This window comes from Caloenas nicobarica, chromosome 11, assembly GCF_036013445.1.
Source record: "Caloenas nicobarica isolate bCalNic1 chromosome 11, bCalNic1.hap1, whole genome shotgun sequence".
In the NCBI taxonomy this organism is placed as follows: Eukaryota; Metazoa; Chordata; class Aves; order Columbiformes; family Columbidae; genus Caloenas; species Caloenas nicobarica.
The window spans coordinates 9,787,335-9,802,809 of record NC_088255.1 but is presented as its reverse complement, the minus strand read 5'-3'; the positions used below and the strand labels follow the sequence as shown (position 1 = coordinate 9,802,809).

At 44.3% G+C, this 15,475-nt stretch overlaps 1 protein-coding gene across 4 annotated transcripts in view; it reads left to right on the top strand.

Annotated features, from left to right (window-relative positions):
• ITPR1 (inositol 1,4,5-trisphosphate receptor type 1) overlaps positions 1 to 15,475 on the top strand; it is a 176,960-nt gene that overhangs the window by 108,772 nt on the left and 52,713 nt on the right. For all 4 annotated transcript variants that reach the window (XM_065642841.1, XM_065642840.1, XM_065642839.1 and 1 more), the window contains 2 exons: positions 4,059 to 4,191; positions 5,324 to 5,514. In XM_065642841.1, coding sequence (XP_065498913.1) covers positions 4,059 to 4,191; positions 5,324 to 5,514 — 324 coding nt within the window. The remainder of the gene's footprint in view (positions 1 to 4,058; positions 4,192 to 5,323; positions 5,515 to 15,475) is intronic.

Genomic DNA, 15,475 nt, shown 5'->3' with positions numbered 1-15,475 from the left:
AGTGGAGGTTCCGTTCCTGAAAATTAATATCTGAAATGAAAGAGAGTTTTGATTTGGAAACTTTTAAGTGCCAAGGGACTTTGGTCAGTGAAACCCCACATGGCACTGAGGTGGAAATCCCATAGGTGTTGTCAGAGTCTCCGCAGTCTCAAAAGAGCTTCCCTGACCACGGTCAGACGTGTTGAAGCACCTACGCGTGCCCCACAAGCGTGCGCGTAGCGGGACGGGGTGTTGGTGTGTGTGTGCGTCTGTGTATCTGTGTGCATGGGCATGCATGGTTCGGGTTGTTAAAAACTTCTGTGTGTTACTGGGAACTGTAAAATGAGACAGACTTTGTTTTCTTTAAATCCTTGCGAATGCGTTGGCACACGTGCATGCCATGGGGGTCTGCTGGAGGGCGGCAGGGCAGACGGGTTAAGTACTGACAGAGCTAATTGCGGGCAGATGTTCTGTTTAGATAGCTTGTCAGTCTACCTTCCTCACCTCCTCCCTTGCTTTCAGCTGTGACTTCCCTTAATATTTTCCATGAGCACAAAGATGTTAGTGTCTCTTTAGTGTTGTTCTGCTTTAAAACGAGATTTCTGCATGCACAGCAGGAGCTTGATCAAAGTCTACCACAGAGGCAACTGGAGGATCATAGAAGGGTATGTACAGCAGTCAAGCACGTTCAGAACTAATCCTCTACCTTTTCCTTTTAAACAGTAAAGCCTTAAGTCATGTAAGAAACTTCTGTGGGTAACTGCTTACTGTCGGTCTCTTGGAAAATCTAAAATGATCAGCCATGCTTACAAAATGAGGTGCTGGAGCACCTTCTTTTGGATTAAATGGAAGGAGCAAGTGCTTGGCTGCTCTGAGTTAAGCCTCAGATCTTGGTCTAGTCTGTTCACACTTTCAATGAACTCCCCTTTGGTGATGATCGCACAATTATGAAGTGAGATTAATCAGTGCTGGTGGAGTTTGCCTGCTTTGGCCGCACCTCCCCCTTTCTGAACAGCCAAGCTGCAAAGTCAGTGTCATTAATTCATTGCTTGATTTCTTCTGCTCTCGTAGCTGGGACCAGAATAGCAGCGAGTATAACTGCTTCACTCTTAAATATTGTTAAAGATTCTCTGTTTTAAAGGTTATAACAGGTTTTTGATTAACACCAAAACTGAGTTGTGTGTTGTATCTGCTTTACTGATACATATTCAATAATGTTTGTATCTACTTACTGTTAGTTTACCTTGATGGTGAATGCAGATGAAACTGAATGCTGTTGGGTGGTGGTGGTTTTTTTTTCTAGGTAGCATATTTGATTTTTCTTATTGCAGCCAAACATCTGATATTTGTTTGCATACTGTACGCATCAAAGTGGTGTACAACAGTAACATGATGGTTAAAGAACTGTTCTGGAGCCAAGCATTGCAGCTGAATTAATTATAACATTTCTTAAATACCACTTATTTTTTTCCTCCCCTCTACTTTGATCACATACTCATATACTTGTTAGCTGACACAGTGGGTTTGAATAATTTTGTAGGAGACAAAGTTTTTCTTCCCAGTTAGAATCTGAAATGCTAGTGAATGCAGATTGCCAAACCTACAAAACCGTCGATCAGCACACTTTCAGACTGGGAATAACAAATGCTCGATATGTGTTCCCACTTGTATTTTCTGGTTATTTGTCCTGTTTTGGATGCACTTCTCCTATAGACAGCAGAGGTGCTGCAGGTCTGGCCTTGGAGCAGCAGGTCCCCAGGAGGTCTCTCCACTCACCCCAACCATTTTGGCCATGGGATAGAAGTTGCCTTCAGCTCCACAGTGGGCCAGAAGGGAAGTCTAGAGGCAATCCCAGGAGCTTTAGTTACCTTTCTGAATTCAGGAGGAGGTGGAGTTTACTGAACAGCAGTTCTTGTAGTTGGATGTGTGTTATTTTTGTAGTAAGTAGTAAAAATTACTGGTTTTAAATGCCAGTTGATATGACAACTGCCAGTTAGTTTAACGGAAGAGGGAAAAGGTAATGTGAGAACTCAAAACTTGATTTTTGGCATAGAGCTTATATGGGTATCAAGTTGCCTTTCTCATCAGCACACGTGTAGAAGGAAGATGTAGTTAAGGGGTTTTTTTGGTCTGGTTTGGCCTTGTTCTGTCATGTAGTCTTCCTTACCTGGCAGACTGAGAGCCGAGAGATGGTTAAAGCACTACATCATGTACTAAACACTCATGTTGCTGTCAGTCAAAGCAGCTCCTCTGGGATGAGAATTTGCTTGAGCATTCGCTGTTTGGCCCAAGCGGTGATAGGAAGCGTATGCCCCTTGGAAAAGTGCTCATCATCTTCTACAGTTGCTTGAAAAGTAACTTGCCTTTTTTCCGTTTTTTGGGGGGCTTTTGGAAGCAGCTGTTTGGAAGACTCTCTTCATGTTCATTTTGCATCTAGTCTCCTTGCTGCTTCCCTTGTCCCCATCTGATTCCATAAAATGCAGCTCCTGTGCTGCAACTTTCACACTAATAATCTATAGCAACAATTTTTAATCTGCTAAATTGTAGTGACAGGAGCAGGCAGTGGAAGCCCCGGCATTAACACCAGCCTTGCGGGGAGGGCAGCGATCCCTGACCAGCTGCAGGCAGGTGATGAACTTCTCTGTTTGGAAGTGATGTCTGAAATTTGGTCAAGGACTGTTCATTTCCAGACAGGTTTTTTCTTGCCAGTGCATTGGGGTGTAAGGATTTCTCTAATCTACTTGCTGTGAGCGCCAGCTCTGTGTCAAAAGCAGCGTGGCTGCGGCAGTGCTGAAGTTTTCTATGAGCCAATTAATGCACATTTACGTTGCCCCATTTACTTATTTCTGTTTTAAAGGCCTCTTGTGAAAGTTTAAAATGTAAGGCTTTGCTTGCATGACAGCTAATGTTAAACCTCATAGTTAATGACATTTTGAATCTATAGTCAGGCAACTGATTTGAAATAAAACTGAAAATCAGTGTCAAGCACTTTTTTGGTGAATGGAGATCAAGAGCCTTTGTTCATCGTAACAGATTTTTAATGTGAAATTATTCTTGGCTAGATAGATTATTTTTGAATCCCCAGAAGACCTCTATCCTCCTCTCTCAGACGCTGTCTCGGGATGGTACTGCTGTAACCACAGCACACGGCCATTAGCAGAGCAGTAGCTACCAGCTAGAATAATCACCAGTTTTCCTTTTTGCACAAAGACCTTACACAAAAAAAAAAATCTGTTAATCCAACTGCAGTATTTGTGTGTCTGCCATTGCTGGCAGTACCACCAGCTTTTGTGCAGCTCTGAATTACTGGGAATTCCTGTAAAGACTTGAGTGAGAGCAGCGCAGGGTCCGCAGGTTCACGTTGGAGCTCGATGGTGTTTTGATCTCTGCTGGCCTCTGCGGGGAGGGGCTGGGATGTCGGGGTTATCTGAGGACCGGTGCTCATGTGCTGGGATGCTGACAGCCAGCGTGACCGGGCAGCTGCTGCCAGGGACACGGGGAACAAAGAGCTGGGATGCAGCGGGGATCGCTTGGGCTTCTGCTCGGTGGCTGACAGCATTAGGTTGCATTTGCTGCTGATGGAGGAGAGAAAAGAGCACGTCCCTGTAACATCAGGGAGATGGCAAAATAGGATAGATTTGAGAACATGGGATTTCTCACTCACAAAACTATTTCTTAATGCTAGTGCATCTCTAATCCTTATCTTCGTTTTGTGTTGGTGCTGTACAGATGCCACTTTTTTACGTTTAAAATTGAGACAGATCTTAATTTTTTAAAAATAGCCTTTGGGAATAAAATCTGTCTAGAAAGCTTTATCACAAAATCTAAACTGTAGCTGTTTCTGGTGCTGGGAACACATAATTTTATTTGAGCCTCATGAGACCCCCTGGTGTCCCAGCCTGCCCAAGCACATCGGGAGATGCTCAGAGAACTTTACCAAATCTCCAGGGTTTCGGTTCCCCACCCCCACCCCCCCGCAAGTGGGCTCAGGATAACAGCAGTACCGTTGCAACTGAATATTACTAGTTTATTTATTCATTAAGCTCACGTCATGATTTCATTATTCTCTTTGAATCAAGGGCGAGGCACTCAGGCAAGTTTTGGTCAACCGCTATTACGGCAACGTGAGACCCGCGGGACGGCGCGAGAGCCTCACCACCTTCGGCAATGGCCCCTTGTCTGCCGGAGGCGCCAGCAAAGCCGGGGCAGGAGGTAGGACCCGCTCCTGCTCATCCCTGGGTCTTCCCGCCTCTTGGACCTCTCCCCCACTGTTCTGTTCTGTGAAATCCTATAAAAGAAGAAACTATCTATATGGATGGGGAAGAAAGTCCTGCTTGCATGTCACTCCTGGCTTTGGAAACTCCAACGTGTTTTAACTCTCCTTGAGGGATTTAGCTTTGGGCTGAGTGGAGCATCGGTCTCCCGACTCTAAACGTGTCAGCTGCTTTTTCCTCATACAGATGAGAGCACTGTTCTTTTTCTCCTGATTGTATTTGAGAAAGTACTTTAAAATTTAGCAGGCAGAACTTTTTATACTTTCCAGAGACTGTGTTGGGTTGGCTTAAATTTTGTGATTTTGCTTTAGAGAACGTACTTAGAAAACCTGATCGATTTAATATTTGCAATAATATTTGGGAAATGCACTCATAAGGATATCAGATTATTAACCATATCTGAAACAAAAATATTTTGTTGTATTACAGACAGATTGTGGGGTAGGATGAGCAAAAATTCATTTTGAAGTCACTTACCAAGTGCAGTAAATTTAATCTGAGATGGTTACTAAAATAGTGATGTCAAGCATGTTTTGTCAAAACACAGTGCACTGGGTTTTGCCTTTTCAAAATAAAGACAGTGGGTAATCCTGTTGAAAGCAGGCCCGATCAGAAACAAAACAAAACGAAAAACACTAAAAACAAACAAAAAACCCCCCACTATTTCCCCCGTTTTCTAAACTTGATATATATTTCATTCGTCCTGGTGTTGTGCTGCCTACTGCCATACTCTTCCACTTTCTAGAGCATTGGTTTTGCCATCCTCTGGAATTTGTCTTGCCTTTTCTCCATCCCCTTGCTGGTCTTGCAGTGTCTCTATCTCTCTTTGTATCCCTGAATCCACACTGTTTCCCAAATCCTCTTCCAATTCACCAGCCTCTTTCCACCTTCTGTTGCTGAAGGCAGCAGTGGTGATAACTCTTGCCTGTTGCTGGCCCAGGCACATCACTGTTAATAAATGTGTGCACATCATTTGGGATAGGTTAATAATTTAAACCAGAAGAAAGGTGCCATCACTGTAGGATGGTGGGGTTTGAATCTCAGCCTGTTTCTTGTGATCACCTTTATAGGAGGAAGCTCTGGATCGAGTTCAATGAGCCGAGGTGAGATGAGTTTGGCAGATGTCCAATGTCATCTGGATAAAGAAGGTGCGTCCAACCTGGTTATAGATCTCATCATGAATGCCACCAGTGACAGAGTCTTCCATGAGAGCATCCTGCTAGCCATTGCTCTTCTGGAAGGTGGGAACACTACGATACAGGTAGGGAAATGGAAAACTTGAAGTTTATAACTAAAACATGTTGGGAAGGGAAATGTTTTTATGAAATCCAGGAAACCTGAGGAGGTTAAGGAGATGAGAGAGGAAATGACTGAATGGTCTTTGACCTGTAATTAAGAAAAATATCAGCATCTACCCTGCAAAAGTTAACTTATTAAATGCTTGCATGGGCACTTGGTAATTGAGGTATTTCCCAGGGCAATATAGAGAATGTATAACAAAACAGTGTTGTAACATAAGTTAATGTGACTACTTTTATGAGTAAGTTTAAGCAGCTGCAACATGTTCAGATACTTTTACAACTAGCCCTTAGATTTCAGAGTGGCATTTAAAGTAACAGTGTATGGTAAACTCCAGACTACCACCATTCTCTTGTAATCTGGCTGTCCTTCGCTTTTGTGTTTCAAGGATTTGGTTTCTCTAAATGAAAATTGCACCTGGTATGGATTTTAATGGACATACTCCAACTAGTTTGTATAGTATTCTTCCAAACAGAAAGTAAAACCTTATTATGGCAAAACATGCCTACAAGGATTACTGAACATGTAGTATCTTATTCTTTTGACTTTGCATGTGTTCTGTTTGCAAACAGTCTGTTTCAATCTTGGACAATGGGCTTTATGTGTAGCTATTCCAGAGAGTGTCACCCCTTTCCTACCCCACTGCAATGTGTTCCACATGTCTGAACAAAACAATCACTGATTTGTTGAAGAAGGTCAATTTTGCAGATTGTTCCTTTCACTCAGAGAAGTGATACATCCAAATGTTTGATATACATACAGATTTAGGCTTATAATTGGATGCCATTTGTGCTGCATCCTAATTAGCAGCATTGATTTTGGTACTTAAAGATAAAACAGGCTAGCATTTTCAGAAGAGCTTGAGCAAAGAGAACTTAAAAAAAATGTTTTCTATGTGGCCCACTGTTCTCAGTATGGTACAACCGCTTCCCAGTCCTTTATTTTTCTGCCCTGAAAACCAAACTACTGAAGGACACAGTCTGTCTCTGGTATCACTGCAGCAGCAAAGAGCCACTACAGTGATGATGTTATCTGTACTAGACCTCCATGGCAACTTCTGGGAGAAATGCTAAACCAGACTGAGGGTAGAGCCCCGTGTTGTGCTTAATCTAATCTCACAGCGGGCTCTTGCCAAAATGACCCATCTTGTTCTGATCAGCTCTGCTTGTCCCCTCTTTTGTATGGCTTGTGCAGCTGTGGGGTAAGTTGAATTTGAAGTTGTTGATCCAATGGAAAACCAGCCTGCCAGTGAAAACAGATTAAATCCCGCAGAACTGTCTGGCTCAAACCTGACCAGAGATATGATGAAGAGCAGCTGTACCCTCTGGGCGGCTCTACGGGGTGAGACTTAAGTGTGATGTGGGGCTGAATCCTGACTGGTTATAATGGATCACTGTGGTTAAAACGTGCACTAGATCTCTACAGCAGCACCTGTTTTCATGCAGACTTGTGTTGAGAGGAGAGGGAACCTTCTGGGGCTCCTTCACTCTGGCTCTGTAATCAGTACCCTCTTTTTTCCCTCTGTTACATGCTCTAGAGTGAAGTTTCTTTGCAAAAGACAAAGTGGGAATCAAGCATTTAAAATTCCATGTCACCTTAAACTGCAATGACAGGATTAACATTCCTCGGGGAGAGTCACTCCTTTAAATTTCCTGCTCTGCTCCAATGTAAAGGAAGCTGAGCTTTCATCTTCCTAGCTCTCAGGGAGCCTCAGGTAACCTCACACTGTCACGCTGGAAGGAAAAACAAACTCTGCACCAGCCTGATGCAGAGAGATCCTTTGCTTGTGCTGGAACCCAGAACTAACGAACTGAGCAGAGTCACTTCCCGCTGTGTGCGAATCAGTGTTGGAAGCAGATTCCTTAGTTCATCTGGTCAAAACAAACAGGGCAACCTGTGATCCATCTTCAAAGGTACTTCTTTTGCCAAAAAGGGAGATTTCTTTAGTTTGCATTTGTTGTTTGGGAGCTGGGAGTCTGTAAAATAATTATGTGGTTAGGAATGAGCTGTTGGCATCGGCTGCTTATAGCAAACGGCGTAATGCTTCCACATCCTTGCCTTATGGTCCTGCTAGTTTCTGTTGCACTCTTGCCTTTATAGATGTTACTTCTGCAAACCAGAGTGACTTTGCCATCCTTTCCCACTCAGGAATAAGTGCTTAGTAGTCGTCTTTACCTTTAGAAAATGATAACTTGGTAGTTCTTTGGTGCGTGTACGTGTGCTAATGCAGCAGCGAAGGGCTGGCGGGGGGGGCTCTGCTGTAGGTTGCTTTTAAGTGCAGAATGTTTTAGGAACCAAATGACTTGTGATGCCGACAGCTACTGCTGTAAGCTCCGAGGGCTTGGACACACCCAGGAGCTCTTGCTCACGTATGCAAAGTACTCGAGACTTTATTGAAAATATCCTGTGGAGCGGTTGTAATGTATGTATTCTGTACTGCAGCAATCCAGTGGCCTGATAGGAAAAGGCAAAAAAGGTTTCTCAGTGCACAGAGATGTTCCCTGACTTACCATATCTCCTGGTGCTGGGCAGGGAGTTCCCTCGTGCTTTGCTTTACTTGCACTGGCTCTGGCAGAGTCAGGGCCCGTGGGGGTCACCACAATGTCAGTCAAGAATTGCACATATTCAGCAGTCCGATCTTTCAGTGGTATTTGAGTCATGAAAGCCAAATAAGTAAAACTTTAACGGAGAAAAAAATGCCAACCACAAAGCTTAACTTCTGGGAGAACAGCTGGCTGAATGCTGGTGAGTCAAAGTGACGGCGGAGGTTCGCTCTGCAGTAAAAATGACAATTTCAGGTCTGCATCTCCCAGAGTAACTGCTGAAACTGGTGTTCTGGGATGGTAAATTCACGTAATCAAGGTTTTCTCTCTTCGCATAGAAAGAAGAGTGTATCTGCTCCCTTAGAAAACACAGAAGGCTCTGAGCGCAGCACAGCTGTCAGGGAGTGCTGCCTTTACGGGGGAGCTGCACGGCATACTCACCAGCCTGCACAGCTTCAAACCCTTTATAAAGGTTTATAATGCAACTGCTACAGCATGGTGAGGATTTATTGAGTGCAGCAGTGTGATGGTCTCCTACAAAGTTATCATTTTTACAAAATAGGTTGCAAAATTTGTCCGCTTATGGAAACTAGATATGCTTACGAAAATGAACCCAATACTTTCCATGGTCTGTTATCCTTATCTTTCTCTAATCTATATTCTTTTGGTAAATTTTGCAGTTAGGTAGGTAGGGTTTCACAACCTCTGCAGCATGCAGAGTTGATTTTCTGAAGTTCTACGGCAAGTTCCAGTACCTGCCAGTGGAAGAGTCATCTTTAGTCTCTGGACTAATAACTGTGTTCACTTTGCATCAGATATGTTTGCTATTGTGAAAGCTGACCTAGCCGAATCGGCCGGCTTTGTCTTTGCGGTCTAACACAGTTCATCTTCATGTCCCTTTTTTTTTTGTTGTTATTATTAGCAGCTCTTGATTGATAGTATTCTGAGCAAGTTCCTTCTGTGCTCAGTCTGAATAAGTTTTACTGAACTTAAATTGCTTATATCTACAGGTCTTTGAGAATATGAAGCTGGTGGGATAGGGACATGTTATGTAAAAAGGCCTTTTGGCAGCAAAGCCAGAAATGTGTCACCCCTGTGTGGCATTTTCTTAGCTCCAGGTTTTCACACGGGAAACGAATTCGGCTCGAAGTTGAGCAAAAGGTTTGTACTGACACACAGGAACTTGCACATGATGATTGTAATATGGTTAATAATGGGAGTTCCCGGGTAACTCCCATGAGCTTCAGTGGGAGAGCAGATCCCCATGATGCTGGGAAGGGATAACTGGAATAGGTGTTACCGTTTCATTAGATACATGCAGGGCCAATATTAAGGCTAGGCAAAGTAGGTGGTTGCCAACTCTAGCAGAAAAGCAAATTTAGAAATGTTCCTTATTCCAATTGGCAGGAGTGATTTTTATTGTATTGTTAAGAAAATTAATGTCGGGGAGAAGCAGGAAAAGACACTCCTGGTTTACCTTGGGAAAGGGGCTGGGGTGATGGTGTACAGCAGACTGAATCCCAGGCTGATACACGTGTTGCTACTGGGGTGAACTTGGATGTGATAAATTAACTGTTCTGGGAGAAAGGCAGATGTCCTTGCCCACTTAAAGCTCTCTGGATGGAAACTTTTCTGGGTTATTTTTAGTTTTTGGAATTCACTTAGAAGCACTGTCAGGTTTTTCGTAACAGAGATGCTGATGGAAGTGTTGTAGCTGTGTCTGGTGAGCTGGTCGTTCCCGCTCAGCAGGAGTTTTTTGGTGGGAAGCCTGCCCTCCTTTGAGGAGACAGAAGTGGAGGTGGAACCCGCAGGGTCAAAACCAAACAACAAATTAACTTGACAAATGCTGCAGCTCGCTGAACTGAAAATTACATAAACCCCTTTATTAATTTATATAACCCTCAGCATCCACCTTGAGAGAGCTGGTGTCAGCGGTTCTGCACAGAGCAGCCCTGGGGGCACGCCCAATGGCCCCACGCTCTCCTCCAAAACGGTGAGGGTGCCCTGCATCCGAGGAGCTGCCCCCGGAACCCGTGCCCCTGGGGTGCTGGAGCTTGCATGGCAGGTGCTGTGTCTCGTCGGCACGCTGCACGCAGAGCTGCGTCTCCTTTGGAAGAGACAAAAGCTCGGTCCGTTCCTTGCGTGCACTGCAGTGTTGCAAGTGTTCCTCTGTTAAAGCAACCCCAGCAAGTGAGTGACAGTGGAGGAAATTGCTGAGGGCTTCTCCTGCGACGCTTGTCTCTCATCTGCCAAATAAAAATTCTGTGCACCGTTACTTTGCCTCACCTCTGTAGAGTTTTGGGTTTCCTTAGTCCGCAGAAGTTAATGGCAAGTAAAGTCCCTTACATAACTGCCTCCCCATGGAGGCTTCAGTCCGCTCCTTTAATTAGGGATCTTCTCAAAAGTTAGATTGCATGACAAATTACCCACATGCACATGTTGGTATTTTCAGCAAGGGAAGGTAAAATGAGGTTGATGGCATCAGTTTATAGTTAGAGGCATTTTTTTAAGCGCTACCCCAAAGTGACATGATGCAGAGTTGCCACTTTGAAGTGCGGTGGTACCTTCTTTCCCCATTCAACCACAGGTCTCCCCAAGGTGGGCTGCGAGCACAGAGGATGAGGTGATAGGAGTCAGCACCCAGGCAAAAGGTGATTACTTTTCAGGAAGGAGGTGAGGATTCGCTCCTGGCTTTAAGGTATCTGAGCAGAGTCACTGCTCCTGCACAAAGGGCGATGATGCTCTCCTCGGCTGCTGGGGGAAGGAGGGATGTCCAGGATGAGGACCAGGGGCCACCACGACTAGAGAGCACCGAGGAGCCTGTGGGGGTGAGCCAGCAGGTCGTGCCTCCATCACGGCATGGCAAGAGCAAATCAGTGTGGTGCTGAGCCGAGGTTTGGAGCTCACTGTATGTGTGTGAGGCTCCTCTGAGATGTGGCTTTACAAAAAGCGGCGTGACTTTGAGTTGCTTTAACTTCCAGGGCTCTTCAGTGCAGTCTGCGAAGAGGAGCCGTGCATTTTGTGTGCCCTCCTTTAAGTGCTCGTTAGGGGCTCTGGCTACGTGATGCCCTGCTGCTCCTTGCAGAACCACCCAGGGGGCTCTGAACCAGCGAGATACCGGAAATTACGGCAGCCAGCTCTTCGTTAACCTGTTTAGTAGGAAATACTGGTTTAGGTAAAATGCTGGACTAACACAACTTTCCTGTCTCCAGCTCTGTCTTGCAGCATGTGTGGATTTGGACTTGGTTCTGACTTTTCTCGTCATGTGTTGCCACCAGTAAGAAAAATCCAGCGTGGTCAGTTGTGGTCTCCTTTGCTGAATTGGGTGCCTCAAACTGTCCGAAGATGACTGATAGTTATTAGATAACTGCAAAATTGATGCACAAGATAAATTGAGCTATCCAGTTCATGTTTCTGGCACATAGAAAAGCTGCAGAAACAAAGTGCACGAGGGTGCTTGGGGAGATGAGGCTCGATTCTGTGGTGATCCGCCCCAGCCCTTGGGTTTGGGGGAGCAGTAACTTGGAGGCAGATCTGTGTCCTTTAGCTTCCTGTAACATTGGCTGAGAAATACTGTGACAAAAATGGAAGGATAAGTGATGCTAGAAAGATCAACAGTGAAATGTTGCTTTATTTTTTTTCACTTGCCCTGTTGGCCTAAATGTGTCCTGTCCTATTCGGTTGCCAAAGCACTTGGTTTCTTTTTTTCTGCGACTGCAATTGCCCTTCAAAATTGGGAGGAAATTTTATGAAATGTTACAGAAGTATTGGTGATATAAAAACGTACATTTAGTTACACAGTAGTGCTTTGGGCTTTGTGGTTTGGACTTCTAAAACCAGATTTACCACTTAAAAAATTTGCAACAGCCACAGATATCTGTGAGCACATAAAATCATATGTGATGGTAAATGCTCCAGAGGCAAGAATATCTTTGGATCACTAAACTTTTGTAAATAGTACTTGAGAACTTTTGGTCACTGATAAAAAATGTATCTTAAAATCACTACTGTTTGTATATAACAGGCAGAATTCTTTGATATAGGATGTTAATCTTTTTTCCATAGTTTTCCTAAACAGGTATTATTAAAAAAAATGCAAAACCAGAAAGCTATAAGCATGTATTAAGTAATCACCTATGTCTTTCACCATTTTAACGAGTTTTTCTCAACTTAAATTACACCTTTTCTTTTAATGCTATGAGTATGTTACTTCAGAACATGACATTTAAAAGAAGTGTTGATAAGGACCTGCATCAAACATCACGTTCAGCTGCAGGCACTGATCTTGTCCTCTTGTGAAAGAGCCCTCCAGCACGAATCACGCTGCAGATCCAGACCCTCCTTCACGGCACAGTTACCTTCAAAACAAGGCACGGAACCTGCGCTAGTAATTAAGTCAGCGCTGAGGAAATCCACGTCCTGCTGCTCTGCTGATCTGCAGCACGTGAGGAGACTCGCGATGGCAAACCCCTGGGAGCACATGGTCCCTTTCACATGTTTTTTAATGTGTTTAGCACAGCAAAGTCTCAGTCTCATTGAGCCATTAGATACCACCATGTTAAAAACAAACAAGCCCCACTGATAATGTCCTGAGAGGCAGAACCTAAAGCTGTGACGAGTCATTCCTGCAGAGATGATTTTGTTTTTATTGGCAGTAGTAAGATGCACAGATGAGACTGAGAACAGGGTGGACGAGGTGAGATTGTAACAATACCACTTACAGTCTTTCTACTTCAGCTGCATCTGCAAATACTACTTGAAGTATATTTGGGCCATCAGTATTCTTGTATCATAGCATCTTTCAGGCTTTTTGCCCAAAGGGAGGTTTTATGCTTAGATTTTGAGGTACTCATCTGTGCAATTGAGCAATATAGGCAAAAAAATGGAGGAGATGTGCTATGTCAGGGTTCAGCTGTGTTGCTTGTCGTCCTGTCTTGGTAGCCTCGTATCGTTCATGGTTGTTGGGTACCACAAACCTCTCGTGTGACAATGCTCTTGGTGTTCAGGCGTGATCCTGGTCCTGTAAGGAGCAGGGAAGAAAACTGCTAATTCTCCCCATTCCTCTCCATGGGATCCAGGTCCGACATAAACTTTTAAGATGATCTCTAGCGGGATTAAAGTCCTCCACAAGCAGGCAGAGGCAAGCTATTCAGAAAAACAAGGTCATGCTGCCTTTTTTTTTTTTTTTGGTAAGCACAGGAATCAACAAAGCGATGTTATATAACTTCTATTTATATCCCACTTGCTCACTAGCTGCAGGCACACAAGAGTAGCTGAGAAGGGAATTTAATGAGCTCTCAGGGCTTGCTCACCTTCCAGAGCGGGTAGGAGCCAGCTTGTTTTTGAAGTGCGTCAGCAAATGGAACTGGTGGTGGGTGGGTGGTTTGGGTAGGTGGACTGACTTGTTGCTATGGTTTTCTTTAATTCCTCTGTCTCTCAAGAAGATCTTACACATTTTTTTTTTTTCTTTTGGAGAGTCTGCAGACTTCCTTGTTTCTCACACCTACACAGAGCTCGCTGGTTCGGTAAGGAAGTGGGATTCATGCTCCTGCCATGCAAGAGCTGTGCACAGATTAACTGGGTGACCCGGCGGGTGCGTGCTCCCACATGTGTGCAGGAGGAACTCAAATAAGGCTCCGTGCTGAAAGAAGTCAGGCCCCCAGGTCTCCCACGCTTTGGAAGCCATCTGCTCCGTCTGCGGGGGGATTTAAACCCCAAACCCCACAGTCACGTTTCTACCTGTCGTTCCCCCAGTCTGCCTTCACCTCCCAGTGACCTCCCGTGTCACCTTATTGTCCCAGAGGTTTTGTACTGGCCCTAGAAAGGCACAAGGGGGCTGTATCTCTGGGAGGTTTGTTCTTTCTCCTTGTGATATGACTTAAAATTGCATCAAGATTTTAGGTGTTGCAGTAGCAGAATGTGTAGGATATAAGGACTCTTCCCTGAAATGAATGGTGCAATTCTGCTGCTGCTTTCATTTACAGCTGGTTGGGAAAGACAAGCATTTGCAGGAGTCTGTGTGCGCACATACCCCTCCAAAAACCTCCTCTCTAAGGTTGGGCAGAATCTCCAGCTTGGAGTAGAGCCGTGAAGGGATGGTGTGTGGATGCCCATGACAGCGAGTTCGTCTTATTTGTCAAAAATAGAGCTGGGAAGTACCCCTTCTGCTTTCAGGACAAAGTTTATTTTACAGTTTGGGGGAAAAAAAAAAGGCAATTGAGGTGTTCTGGCAGATTTTTCTTATGGGTTTATTTCAAACTGTGAAGTATGTTCAGCATGAAATATTTCAGCTGCCATTTCCTTAAGCTATGCAAGACTAATGATATCTATCACTCACATCCCAGAGTGATGGATCTTTACCGAGCCAGGACGTATGAAAGATTTCAAGAAAAGAGAGGGATCAGTGATACGTAAAATAAATAAATGACGGAGGAGAGAAAGCAAACTTAGGTTTGAATTTTCTGCAGTGGAAGCCCTTGCAATATGTTTAGGCAGAATGTAAAGGGTTGGCATTTGTACTTAATTCAGTGCTTGTGTTAGCGGTGCAGTTCCCAGTAAAATGTGGCTGCTTTGAAGTAGTCCAGCTATAAGAAACGGTACGGGGGTGGCAGGCTCTTTCTGCAAAGATGAAGTAGCACAGAAGTTTTGGATTAGTTCATGCTGGCAGCCTGTCTGGATAACCCAAGCGAGTTAACATCCCCGTAATAATTTCTCTCCAGTACTGGAATAAAATGTCCTGAATTGAAGCCAGAGAGCTGATCTCTTTCTTGTATCTGGATGGACTTTCCTCTTTGAAATATCCCTGACTAGTCAAGTTTGTGGTGTATTTTCTGTTCACTGGCATTAGAGAAATGGGGAGGGAGATGACAACAGTTTGCTTTAATTTGTGAGGTGTTTGCTGGGGCATGGCTTGCCCTTATTTATTGGTAATCAAATATTTGTTTTCCTGGGGAATTTTTGGGGATCTGTTTGGATGGTCTGGCAGGGTTTAATGGCTGCGGTCTGTTGAAACAGCTTTGTGAATTACGGAGGGTGTGGTGCGGAAAATACTCAGTCCGCTGCAGGATGACGGCAATCTCTGTTTGGGCTCTGCAGCAAAAGTCTTTGCTGAAATCAGGCCACTGTTCTTTCAGGAGGAAGCACACGTGTAAGCAGATACATCTTGAACTCAAGGCTTGCCTAATAGCTTTTGGTTATATTTCTCACAATATGATCATTCAGACAGTGCATACAGTCCAGCCTGTAATTACCAAGTCTGGGGTGGAAAGCCAAGAGATTTGATGCAAAACAATCAAACAGTTGTTCCTTTTCTTGGTTGGCAAGACAGTTGTGACTTTGGGGCAGATCCACCTAACAGGTAACATTGTAGAGGAAGGTGTT